At 46.6% G+C, this 12443-nt stretch overlaps 1 protein-coding gene across 1 annotated transcript; it reads left to right on the top strand.

The window, feature by feature from the left end:
- The first annotated feature begins 11527 nt into the window (after nt 1-11527).
- Nucleotides 11528-12346, top strand: LOC130722845 (protein FAR1-RELATED SEQUENCE 11-like). The gene is made up of 2 exons (XM_057573694.1): nt 11528-11626; nt 11744-12346. Exons 1-2 carry the CDS (start codon nt 11528-11530, stop codon nt 12344-12346), a joined length of 702 nt encoding a protein of 233 aa, XP_057429677.1.
- The last annotated feature ends 97 nt before the right edge of the window (nt 12347-12443 follow it).

The raw sequence follows: 12443 nt of genomic DNA, 5'->3' as shown, positions 1-12443 counted from the left end.
GCACATCATTCTATGCACATGTTCTCATGGATCTCTCCTTGATGATATAGCCTAGTTACTCACTTATTGATTCCTCACATAAGCAATTCTCTCATACTAAAAGCTAAGCCCAATTCCTTGTGTACTTAGTCATTTATATGAGGTTTTAGATCATGCAAATTCAGGCCATCAAACCCCAACCCTTCCTCTATTCCTAGTAGCAAGCATAGAAGGGGTAATCCCAAATCGGTTCCCTAATCGATAACAAACTTCCGTTCTGATTATAGAAAAGCAAAAAGCAAGCATGCATACAATCTTAGATTGATGTTCAGAAAATGGGATTCAAGGAAAGAAGAAGAACATGTGGGAAAGAACTTAAGATTATAACTTAAAGATGAAAAGTCTTACATGAAAACCAAAGCATAAGAAGAGAGATTAGCCAAGCATGGCAAGAGCCTGAACTACAAGCTTGGAAGCCCTCTCTCACTCTCCTAGATGATCCTCTACCTCTGAATTTTACAAAGTATCAAAAGATACAAGAGAAAATGACTAGAATCCTATTTATAAGCAAAAATCACGAGTCTGGGCTGTTCCTAGCGCTCAGGCGCCAATTCAGAGCGCCTGAGCGCCAATTCCATGCTGAAACTGAGCCTCTGGAAGGTAATTGGCGCCTAGGCGCTCAACAGGAGCGCTCAGGCGCCAATTACTCTCTAGCATGGTGTACACAACGATCCAATTAGCGCTTAGGCGCTCGGCGCTCAACACGAGCGCCTGAGCGCTCTCGACATGCTAGAAAGCCTCTTGACCTTCTTCTTAACTCCCCTTTAAGCCTCCCTTCAATTTTCCAAGCCTTTTGACCTTCTCTCTTCAGCAGTTTCAGACCTGATTACTTAGGAACAAAGCAAGGAAAAATATCTAGGAACTCCAAGAGATTATTAGCACAAAAGACCCCTCAAATAAAATAGGAAAATTATGCAAGTCCTAAACTTACTTAAAATGCACGAAAAGTCCCTATAAGACTATGAAATTACCAAAACAAAGTAAAAACACAAAGAAAGGAAAAAATGCATGAGAATGCATGAAACACTACATGAGACACAAGGAAAAGACTCAAAACCTACAAAGAAATGACCCTAAAAACACTACTAAATCCGGGTTATCAAGTTACTTCCAAGCTCACCGCATCGTTGTGCGAACCGACCAACCGGTCCGACAAGTACTTCATAAGCCCGACCTAGCCGGCCGGATGGTTAGCTGGTCCATCGAACTCTCCGAACACGACATCCGCTACGAGCCCAGGAGAGCCATTAAAGCACAGGTCCTAGCAGACTACTTGGTAGAACTCACTAATGAGGAAGAGCCCCCTGCCGAGACCACATGGGTAGTCAACGTAGATGGCTCGAGTAACAAGGGGGGTGGTGGAGCTGGGATCGTCTTGCAGAGTAGCACAGGGATGGTGGTCGAACAATCCCTCCGCTTTAACTTCCCAACCACAAACAACCAGGCCGAGTACGAGGCCTTCATTGCGGGACTAGTCACGGCTCGAGACCTGGGAGCTAAGGAGATACTTGTCTGCTGCGACTCACTTCTGGTCGTCTCACAGGCAAACGGAGAAGCTCAAGCTAAGGATCCCATCCTGGAGCAATACTTGGCCCATTTGAAGCGACTGGCTTCGACCTTCACCAAGGTGGAGTTCCGCCACGTCCCCAGAGCCCAAAATGATCGCGCGAACACCCTGGCCAAACTGGCCAGCACTGGAAAACCTGGCCTGAATGGAACAGTCATTCAAGGGACTCTGACCCTCCCTTATGTAGCTGACCCTGATCGTCCATCGGGGCAAGTTGTGATGCCGATCGGTACCGAGGAAGACTGGAGGTCCCCGATCATCAAGTATCTCAGATCTGGATGGCTGCCCGAAGAGAAGGCTGAAGCCAAGAAGTTGGTAAGGTGCGCCTCTTGGTACACCATAGTTAACGATGACCTCTTCAAGCGGGGGTTCTCCACCCCCCTCCTCAAATGCTTGCCCAAGGACAGAGCAGCCTATGTCTTGGCGGAAATCCACGAAGGCAGCTGCGGCCACCATCCGGGCGGGCGTTCACTTGCCCGAAAAGTACTCCGAGCCGGCTATTACTGGCCAACCCTAGAGAAAGACGCTGCAGAACATGTTAAGCAATGTGACCCCTGCCAGAGGCACGCTGATCTACACAACGCTCCCCCCGCCCGTCTTTCATCTCTAGTCAGTCCTTGGCCTTTCCACTAGTGGGGCATGGATTTATTGGGGCCGTTCGACACTGCACCCGGCCAACTCAAGTACTTGGTGGTAGCAGTGGATTACTACACCAAGTGGATCGAGGCCGAGCCGCTAGCAACAATTACCTCAGCTCGAGTGCAACGTTTCTTCTACAAGAACGTCATCAGTAGGTTCGGAGTCCCTGGAATCCTGGTCACAGACAACGAAACCCAGTTTACCTCTAAAGGGTTTAGGGACCTCTTGGACGGGCTACACATCAAGCAGCGGTTCACCTCCGTCGAGCACCCCCAAACAAACGGGCAGGCAGAGTCGGCCAATAGGGTCATACTCCGAGGCCTCCGGAAGAGGTTGGGGAGCGCCAAGGGCGATTGGGCCGAACAACTCTACCACGTCCTGTGGGCATACCGCACTACTCCGCACTCGACTACGGGGGAGAGCCCCTACCGCCTCACCTTTGGCACAGAAGCAGTGATTCCGGCCGAAATAGGAGAGCCGAGCGCTCGAACGACTGGGTTCGACCCCAACCAGAACGACCAACTCATAGGGGAAGACCTCGACCTCCTGGCTGAAAGAAGGGCAGTTGCCAACTGCAGAGAGTTAATCGCGAAGCAGCAGGCAGCCATTCGCTACAATAGGAAAGTAGTTCTCCGCTCCTTTGCCGTGGGGGACTTGGTCCTCCGAAATGCCAGCATCGGAGCACGATCATCCGAACGGGGAAAGCTAGCGGCCAACTGGGAAGGCCCTTACAGGGTGGTCGAAGCAACCGGCACGGGAGCATACAAGCTGAAACTCTAGCCGGAAAGGAGATCCCTCGCACCTGGAACGCAGCCAATCTAAGAAGATACTATAGTTAGGGCGTGACCGACCAGGCACCCGCTATCTGTTTCTACACTTTCCTTTAATTTAGTCCTCTGTAATCAAGGGTACACACCCACCTCATCCAAGTTTGTACACGACTAGAACCACGAGCTCTAAGCGCAGAAATGAAGTTGTTTTTTATGTTGAATTCGAATTATCTGAACCGACAAAGACATGCGACCGTATCGACAAACAAAAAAGACCCGCCGGGCACGAAATAATAAAAGACCCATAGGGCACCAAGACCCGCCGGGCACGAAATAATAAAAGACCCATAGGGCACCAAGACCCGCCGGGCACGAAATTGTTAAAGACCCATAGGGCACAAAGACCCACCGGGAGCGTAATGATTAAAGCATCCTGTTCGGGGAGCCGAGTAAAGAAGTAGGAACACTATTCGAAATTCAAAATAGCAAACAGACAAGTTCTTACAAACACGACGAAGAATAGAAACAACGCGTCTTTACAAACACATAACGAAAATTAAAAAAGGAGAAACCCACAAGTTTATACAAACGCAGGACAATCATTAAACATGTCAAATTACAATTAAAGACAGGAACTTCAAGGAGCTGGCTCGGCTGGGAAGGTCGGAGTAAACTGCTTCTGGTCGTCCAAAGTCCCGATCTTGCCCCCCAACACAACCTTCCGATAGTGAAGAGGGCCCACATCCAGTCCCGGATGGACCACCTCAAGCTGAGCCAAAGCATTGTCAAAAGAAGCCTTGTGAATCTCCTTCAGATTCGACCTCATCTTCTTTCTCTCTGCCCCCAGATCGGCAACTTTCTTCTGGAGCTCAGTATTCCTTGTCTTCAGAGCCTCCATCTCCTTGAGTTCTCCCGCTCGAGTAGCTTTCTCATCTTTCAGTGCCTGCTCAGCTTTCTCTGCCCGGCTTCGCAGCCCGTCGTTGTCTTTCTCGCTCAACTCCAACTTCTCCGCGAACTTCTTGGCCGTGGCCGTCACCTCATGAACCTCCCCTTGTAGCTTCACTTTGGCAGCGGTCAGCTCTTGAACCAGTTTCTGGGAGTCAGCCAACTCCTTCTCCGCCTTAGCGAACTTACGCTCGGCTTCGTTCACCTGCTCCTTGACTTCTTCCACGTCGAGCACTGGCCCCTGCTGTACATGACGAATAACGGAGGCAGTCTGAAGCACCGCCTTCAGAGCATAGTTCAGGAGATTGTAGGGCTCTTTCTCGCCCAAGAACGACTGGTCATGCTCATTGTACACCAAAGTGTCGATCTGGTCATTATGATCATCCGTGTCCACCGCCTCGCGACTCCATATGGAAATCGACTTTGGGGGACGAACTTGGGCAATCGGGGTCACTCGTTCAGGAGAGCGGCTCTCCCCGCCCGAAGAATGGTGTTTTCTCTTAACTTGGCGCTCTGAGCGGCCCTTTTCCCCCACAAGGGAGCCCTCCTGCTGACGTTCAGGACTCACCCAACCTCCCTGGGGCCCCGTCCCGGGATCGGTTGTCTCCTCTCCATTAACCGGGCCGCTCTGACCGGCCCCAGTTGGGTTGGTCCCGTCCGCCGATTGCCCCTGGTCACCAAGACCATCTCCCTCGTCCCGAAGGACTTCCTGCTCCTCTTCGCTGTCGGTCTCGACCTCGTCGACTGGAACCTGAAGTGCGGCAACCAAAGCGGCGTTGATCTCCATCTTAGCACCTGCATAGGAATTGCAAGGAGAAAGTTAGTCAGACGAAAGGGCATGCATCACTTTAGACATAGTAACAAAAACGCCTTACCTCTCGCGCGCAATAAGCAAGCGTTCCTCCGAACACTATAAGTACAAAGATCGTAACAGCGCAACGGCCGAATACAGAACTCTTTGGGTGGATTACCCCTTACTTCTTTCCGTATAGCGGCCACCAAGAGATTTTTGAAGGCCAAGTCAACCTCCGACAAGGCCCCGGCCTCGAAACCGAAAGCACTGATCTTTACGTCGTAGTGCTTGGCGTTCCAGGTCAGCGGGAACCGGGCGCGACTGGCGCCGTTCGGGGCCCTCTCGAACCACCAGTAAGGGGGCGGAGTGGTAGGCGCCACCCGGAAGAATTGATCTTTAAAATCCCGGTAGGACTCGGCGAACGGATGGAAGATCTGGAGATCCTTACCCGACCTCAGGGTCACAATCCCGTGCCCACCATGTCCTTGAGTGTGGGCCACATCGAATAAATGAAAAAAGAGCGGAATCGACGGCTTCCGGCCGAACAAGACGCAAGCGACCTCGTAAGCACGCACGAAACCCCAAGCGCCGGGATGAAGCTGCGACGGCGCGACCGCCATATGGCGAAGAACGTCACATTGAAAATCCGTGAGGGGCATCCTCACCCTCACCTTCTTCATGGTGTAGATATGCATGTACACCCCAAACGGCGGGGTGTGGGGTAGCCGCTCCGTCTTGCTCGGCGAATACACCATGTGACCGGGGCCGATCTGGGTCTGCGACATAAAACGCTGACTCCAGAAGTAATCTTCATTCTCGTGGGCGTACTCCGACGGGAGATCGAGAATGGTGCGACACCACTTGTCATACACGGCCTCGTCCCCCTTTAGATGAGGAAATTTCTCCCGATCGATCTTCTTACTCTTGGGCGCCCCTGACCGGGGCCTAGAGGTTAAACCCCCCCCCCCCCCCCCCCGGGGGCCTCATCTGCAGCCTTGCCTTTCTTCTTCTGGGTAGACTTCCCCATAACGACACCTGCACAAGGGAGAACGCCGTATCAACACCTAGTTCGTTTGAATCGGCTCAAAGAAGGACCCACCCGGGGTCCATCTTTGCCCTAGGCAGGACAGCGCGATCGTGCGGCGGCGCAGACCCTCAGAAAGAATCTCCTCCGCCGCAAGAGGGGGCCACAAGGGGAGGGGAAGCTCCCAACTCCCCCAAGAGCAGGCCACCCTTTCTACTAGAAAAGGGAAAAATAAAAGAAAGACTTAAGAAGGAAAAGCAAGTGAAGCAAGGACTTACGAGAAAAAACTGGAAAAGCTACCGGACGACCACCGTGCAAAAGAAAACACCACCGTGAAACACCGGTACCTGACGGAAAGAAAAGGGGAGAGCTTTGGGAAGATTCAGAGATGCGAAAGTGCAAATGAATCCCCCTCCTCTCTCTTTTATAGAAAATGAGGAGGGAGACGTGACGTTTTGACAGCCCTAGTTTCCCTAATCATGACGTTTGGGGAAACCAAGGGGCATCGTCCAATCAGACCCTGCCACGTCAGAAAGGAGGCAGTGACGGCGAAGCGACACACGCCTCCAGAGGCACGTGGGAGAGGAGTCGCGAAGCGACGCGACCCACTCGGAAACGACACGTACCATCTCAAGAGTCAGGTACATTAATTGCAGTGGGCCCAAATCCCCACACCGTTCCCTTTTCCCGCGTCTTCTTGATTTCTCAGATTCAAACCATGCAACGACCCACTCGGTATGAAACCCGGTCGTCCTAACGCCAAACCACCGCGGTCGGAATCCTACCTGGTCGGTAGAATCTGTATATACAACCTAGGGAGGGCACGCGTTGACCACCGGCCTCTGCATTTAATGCCCCCTTTATTTCCCAAGAGAAACGCCTGGGAAAAGGCTAATGAGCGTTACCACCCAAGAATGTTTCGATTATAAATGGTAACCACTCCCCCTTTGCAGGCTCCACATTCCCCTCAAGCCAGAATGACCTCCACGGAGGCTTACCTAAGGGCACTCAGGGGCGAGGCTCTAGACTGCAACCTATACTACTCCTACCAAACGTAGGCCACCGCCCCCGGTAGGATCAGATCCCTAGTCAGCAGGCTTCTGACAGAGGATCTTGACCCCCAACTGAAGGCGGGGTTGCTAACCTTCTTGGAGCTGACGGAGGAGATGTGGGAATTACACCGACGCCGCTTGGAGGTTAGCATGCTAATTTGGGGCCTAGAAGTTTCCGCCTCGGAACGCAAGGGCGAAGGGAAGGGAACGATGGACGAAATCGAAGCCGAGCTGACCCCCCTTCTGGCCGCGAGAGGGAGTCTCGACAGGGACCTAGGAACCGTTCGTCTCCGCTACAACGCCATGCGAGTAACACCCCCTTTCTAGGGGCACTAAATGTAACAGCCAAACGGCCCCCCACCATTAATGAATAAAGTTTTAAATTTTTGACCCCTATGTAACGACCCCGAGGACCTCCATGACGCCACCAGCACAGGACACGTTAGCCCTCGCTCCGCTGGAACAGCCGACCAGGGCTAGGGGGCTACTGTTCCGGGAACTCTGACCGAGGACGGACAGGGCACCCAGGACGGGGCTGGGCCCCACGGAACGTCCCAGCCAAGGGACGATTTGGGGGAGTCTAAGAGCCCCCTGCTCCTGGGCCCCACCACCAAGGGTGAGGACAAGGAACTCGGGGCCCACTATATAGAGGTTGACCTAGGCCAACTACCCTAGGGGGTAGGTTGGCTGGTGCAGATCCGTAGGGGCCCCAAACTGTTGGATCACTGTTCCTCTGCAGGAAATCCAACGGTGATCCATGCCCCCAGGTACGAGCCATGCATGACGTTGCATGGCTCCAACCCTAATTCTACCTCTCCTATATAAAGGGAACACTTCTTCTATCAAAAGGTAACGTATTCTCTCCAAACTCACCATTCTTACAACTTCTCTCACTGACTTTAGCATCGGAGTGTCTTGCAGGAGCCCCTCCCGGGACCTTGCCTACTTGGAGTCCTTCAACGCGTCCAGATCCCCTCTCTCCTACCCCTTGTCAACGGGTAGCTTGATCTCTCCCAGATCAGTAATAAACACTATCAGACCGATAACTTACAAATTCGGGACCAAATTTAGATTATGACAATCATAGGAATTTTTTTTTCTAATCGGGATTGAACAGTTCTTGCTATTTGCTTTAACTTAATTTTAGGCTGATTGAGGGATCATGTCTATTAGAAAAGATCTTAATCCTGTATATGTTACTTTAAAATGCGACACTTCGATTTCTTTAAAGGTTGACAGAATTGCCTAATATGGGAAAAAACAGGGTTCATTGTATTGAGGTTTCTATGTCACTCCAAAATTATATCCATCATCCCATGTTTACACTCGATATTATTATCTAGTAATGACCTTTAATGTGCTCAAATAGATAAGAAGGATAAAAGCAGCAATCATAATACTACTATTAAATATTGGTTGGTGTATTAGTTGTGCACTTTACTTTTTAAGTTTAAGTAAGTGATTGTGCATTCAATTCTAAACTCTAATGAATAAAAAAACTCATTGATCAAACTCTTTTTTTATTAGCCAAAGAGGAATCAAATAACAAGCACAAGAGGTGCTTGAATCCCGAGTACAAGAAAGAAATATAGTTATCAATTACAAAGGACTCAAATGACACCCTGCCAGAAAACACAAGGCGTACTGCTGGAATCTCAAAGAGTTGCAGTTATGATGAGTTTATAAATGACTCAAATTAAATGACACCATGCAGTCACAAAATTTTGATAACAAAATTATAGCAGCACTGCATGATTGTAGACCATCTTCCTTCAATTATTACCCCACAACAAACTAATTAAAAACATCAACAATGAAGTATTTTGCACTCACCTAGTATCTAAAACCCCTTAGTGCGGATACTTGGCACATAAAATTGATCATAAACAGGATCGGCCCAATACTAAATGTGGCCTAAAACAAACTTTAAAGTGAGACCTTATTACCTAAATGAGGACTATAACAAACTTTAATTTTAGAGGCCTTTTTTACTTAGTACAAAAAAATTTAGAGTTCTTTTTTACTTAGTAAAAAAAAAAAATTTGGAGGCCTAAAGCCCTTGCTTGAGTGGTTTTACCCTTGAGTCGACCCTCATGATCATAAATTAGTCTCATTGATCATGTAAGATGAATTATTAGTATCACATCCATCGATTGTGAAAATACTGAATTAAAGCAAACAAATATATATTGTATAATATTACTTCGGTTCCTATATAACTGTCTAGAGAGATAAGAAACACATATTAAAGAGTGTAATTAATTTTGTTAATTTTCATGAAAGTATTACTCCCTCCGTTCCTAAATAACTGACACTATTTCTAGCTAAATTTTGTTCCTAATTACTCCCTCTGTTCCAGAAAGTTTGTTGTTTTGCACTATTTTTCAATATCAAAAAATGTTTGTTGTTTTAGAAAACCAATGCATTTTTTGCTAATTTTTTCCACCTATACCCTCATTTAATACATTTTCTCTCACTTATCACCTTTCATATTAACCAACCACAACTCTTCTCTATTAATTACATTCTTCTCTATCAAAGTATACTTTAATAGTTGTACATCATACTAGTAAAATTAAATAAGGGCAATCTAGTCAAATTATACTATCAATAATTGTTTTCTTACTCTTTGTGCCACAACCTTAAACTACAAATTTTCTGGAACGGAGGGAGTATCTGCCACTTTATAAATTTCAAGAGAGAATTAATTATACTTTATCAATTGTATCCTTCATTTATTGGTGGTAGATAAGTTGAAAAGCTAGAATTAATATGAGAGATAAAGGGTATAGTAGGAAGTTAGACTGTAATTTTAATAAAACAAGAGCATTAATTACTATTTCTTAATACTTGTGCAACAACCTTAAAGTGTCAGTTATTTAGGAACGGATGGAGTATTTGTTTTTCTATTTCACCCTTTAAAATGCATTTTATTAGTCTTGTAAGGGTATTTCTTGGAAAAACATCATTTAATGTTGGCTTAAATACTCTTTTGGTCCTTGAAATTGTAAAGGGAATCAAACACGACCCCTGTAAAATTTTCGCATCAAATTGGGTCCCTAAATTTGTTTTTTAATCTAATTAAGTCATTTTGCTCAATTTTGACCGGTTAATGCTCCAGTGACAATTTTATAGAGATCCATCACCTTGATTATTTGCTCTCTCTTCTCTTCATCTTTATTGGGTTTCCGGGAAAGGGGTGGGGTGGGGTGGGTTGCGGTGGTGGTTGAAGGTGAGTGGGTTTCTGGTTTTTGGGGTGGGGGTGGGGGTGGGGTGGGATGCGGTGGTGGCCTACGGTCGGTGGTGGGGATTGGGTAATGGCGGCGGAGTAAAGCGGCGCGACGGTGAGGCTAGGGATTGGGTTTCCAATATGGGGGCAAGGGTCGATTTGCGGTTGTGGGTTGCAGTAGGGATGAAGTGAGGTTGGGTGTGGTGGGTTTGGGGTTCAGGTGAGTTGTGGTTTGCTGGTGTGGGTGGTTCTGGGTTGCGGCGGGGATGAGGTGAGGTTGGGTGTGGGTTCGATGGTATTGGGGTGGGTTCTGGATGAAGATGAGATGAATATATGAAAAGTCTGTTTGAGAAGGTTTGATTTTGCAGAAAAATGGGATCTCTGGGTTTGTTTCTGAGTTCGATTTCTGAATTTTGTTTCCAGATCTGAGAAGAGAAGCACAAATTGATGGAGCTTTGGAGGATCACTTCAAGAGAAGGTTGTTCCCTGGTTCTTCACTGTATCCGCTTGGGTATTCTGGTTCAAAATCAATCCCTTTTGAGTTTTGTAATTTGACTTCACTCAGGTTAAATTACTGGCTGGTACTATTGTTATTATTTTTCATATGCAATAAACATCGCTGCTTTCAAATTCCACATTCTGAATCTGCAACCAGCAACCAGCAACCTTTTCTTCTCTGCAGTTTGAATCTCCGCACAGGTACCTCGCATTTCAACTCTCATTCTCTTGAACAGAGATCAAATCACGCTTCAACTTGTTGCAATTCTCTGATGGTTTCTGTTTTCAATTCGTTCGAATCAATCATGCTTTCGATTTTGATATTTTACACTCAGAGTTAGAGATAAACTTGCAATGTTAAGTTCTTTCAGAATTCACATTCAACTAGTTAGCTAATCATAGGCTTATCAAAAAAAAAAGTTAGCTAATCATAGTTTTTTTGTATTTGCTTTCTTGTTTCGGTTTGATTCGTAGGAAAATGGAGAGACTCAAATAGATGAAGGGAATGAAATAGTGGGAACTATTTGGGTTTATGTTGGCAAAGGCTACAGTGCATCACCGGCACATGTGGTGTACGGGTGCATGAGCGAGTTGACCGGTTACCACCGGTAAAAAAAAGTTTTATTAATAAAAAAATACATTTGTAATATTTGCAAAATGGCAAAACAGGGTTTTTAAAAGAAACCGGGTCCATTAGGGTTGACTTAAAAAATTGCATAAGTTGCTTTCCCTCAGCTTGTGCCTTGTAGTTTCTCTTTCCTGTGGCACGCACATTTCATCCGATCTGAGCTTCATCTTCTATCTCTAGGCATCTGAGCTTCGTCCACTATCTCCAGGGTACATCCTCATCGTATTTCATTTTCAATTTTGCCTACATTTATCGGATTCTCCATTTATTTGTTTGATTTACTTGAATCGATTGTTGATTTTGATCCTCATCTCGTTCGAGCTTCCAGGTTTGTTGATTAGGAATGACAAACTCAACCGAGATCAGCTATGGTGGCACGGGATGCTTGAATGGAAACAGTGAAGAAAGTGGGTCGTTGAAAGATGCTGATAAAATGTCAGAGGTAATTAACATATTGATCCATGAAAAAATTGCAGGTGTCATATGGCTATAGATAGAAATGGGTGCCATAGATATGCATGTATGTTTGTCTTATCTTTTGTAATTTTGTTTGTCTTAGGATTTGGATGAGTTGAATGTGGAAGATAAAAATGGAGAAGAGTGTAGTGTGGACTTTGAGTATGAAGAGGAAACCCATGTTGATGGTACTGATGCAACAATAGATATCAACAATGAAGATGACATCCTAATGATTGATCTTAAGAATTTATGTCCTGAAAAAGTCTCGATGCTGAGCTTTATTAGCTTGAATATTGCTTATTTATTCTATACTTGGTATGGAAGGGTGAATGGGTTCTCAGTTCGTAGAAGCAGTATTCTGCGGAGCAAAACAAGTAATGAAGTATTGCAGCAGACCTTTGTGTGCTCTAGGGAAGGTAAACGTCGACTCAGCTGCTTAAACATGGAAGACCGAAAGCGACGGGCAAAAAATGAGACAAGGCTAGGATGTGAAGCCAAGTTCAGAGTCCACATCCATATTGTTACTCGACGTTGGTATGTGACTATTTTTGCATTTGCACATAATCATGAACTTTTGGATGGACTATCTTGTGGAATGTTGCCTGCTTATAGGAAAATGAATGAGTCTGATGTTGTTCAAATGAATAACATGAGGATGGCTGGTATAGGTGCACATGATATTTTTAGTTCCTTTGCAATGTAGTCAGGTGGTTATGAGAATGTTGGTTTTAGACAGAAAGCCATTTATAATCAAGTAGGAAAACAGAGGGCAGAACATGAATCTGATGGTGTGGCCGCAT

This window comes from Lotus japonicus, chromosome 6, assembly GCF_012489685.1.
Source record: "Lotus japonicus ecotype B-129 chromosome 6, LjGifu_v1.2".
NCBI classification, from domain to species: Eukaryota; Viridiplantae; Streptophyta; class Magnoliopsida; order Fabales; family Fabaceae; genus Lotus; species Lotus japonicus.
The sequence above is the reverse complement of the archived record's forward strand: the minus strand, read 5'-3'. Positions and strand labels throughout refer to the sequence as shown.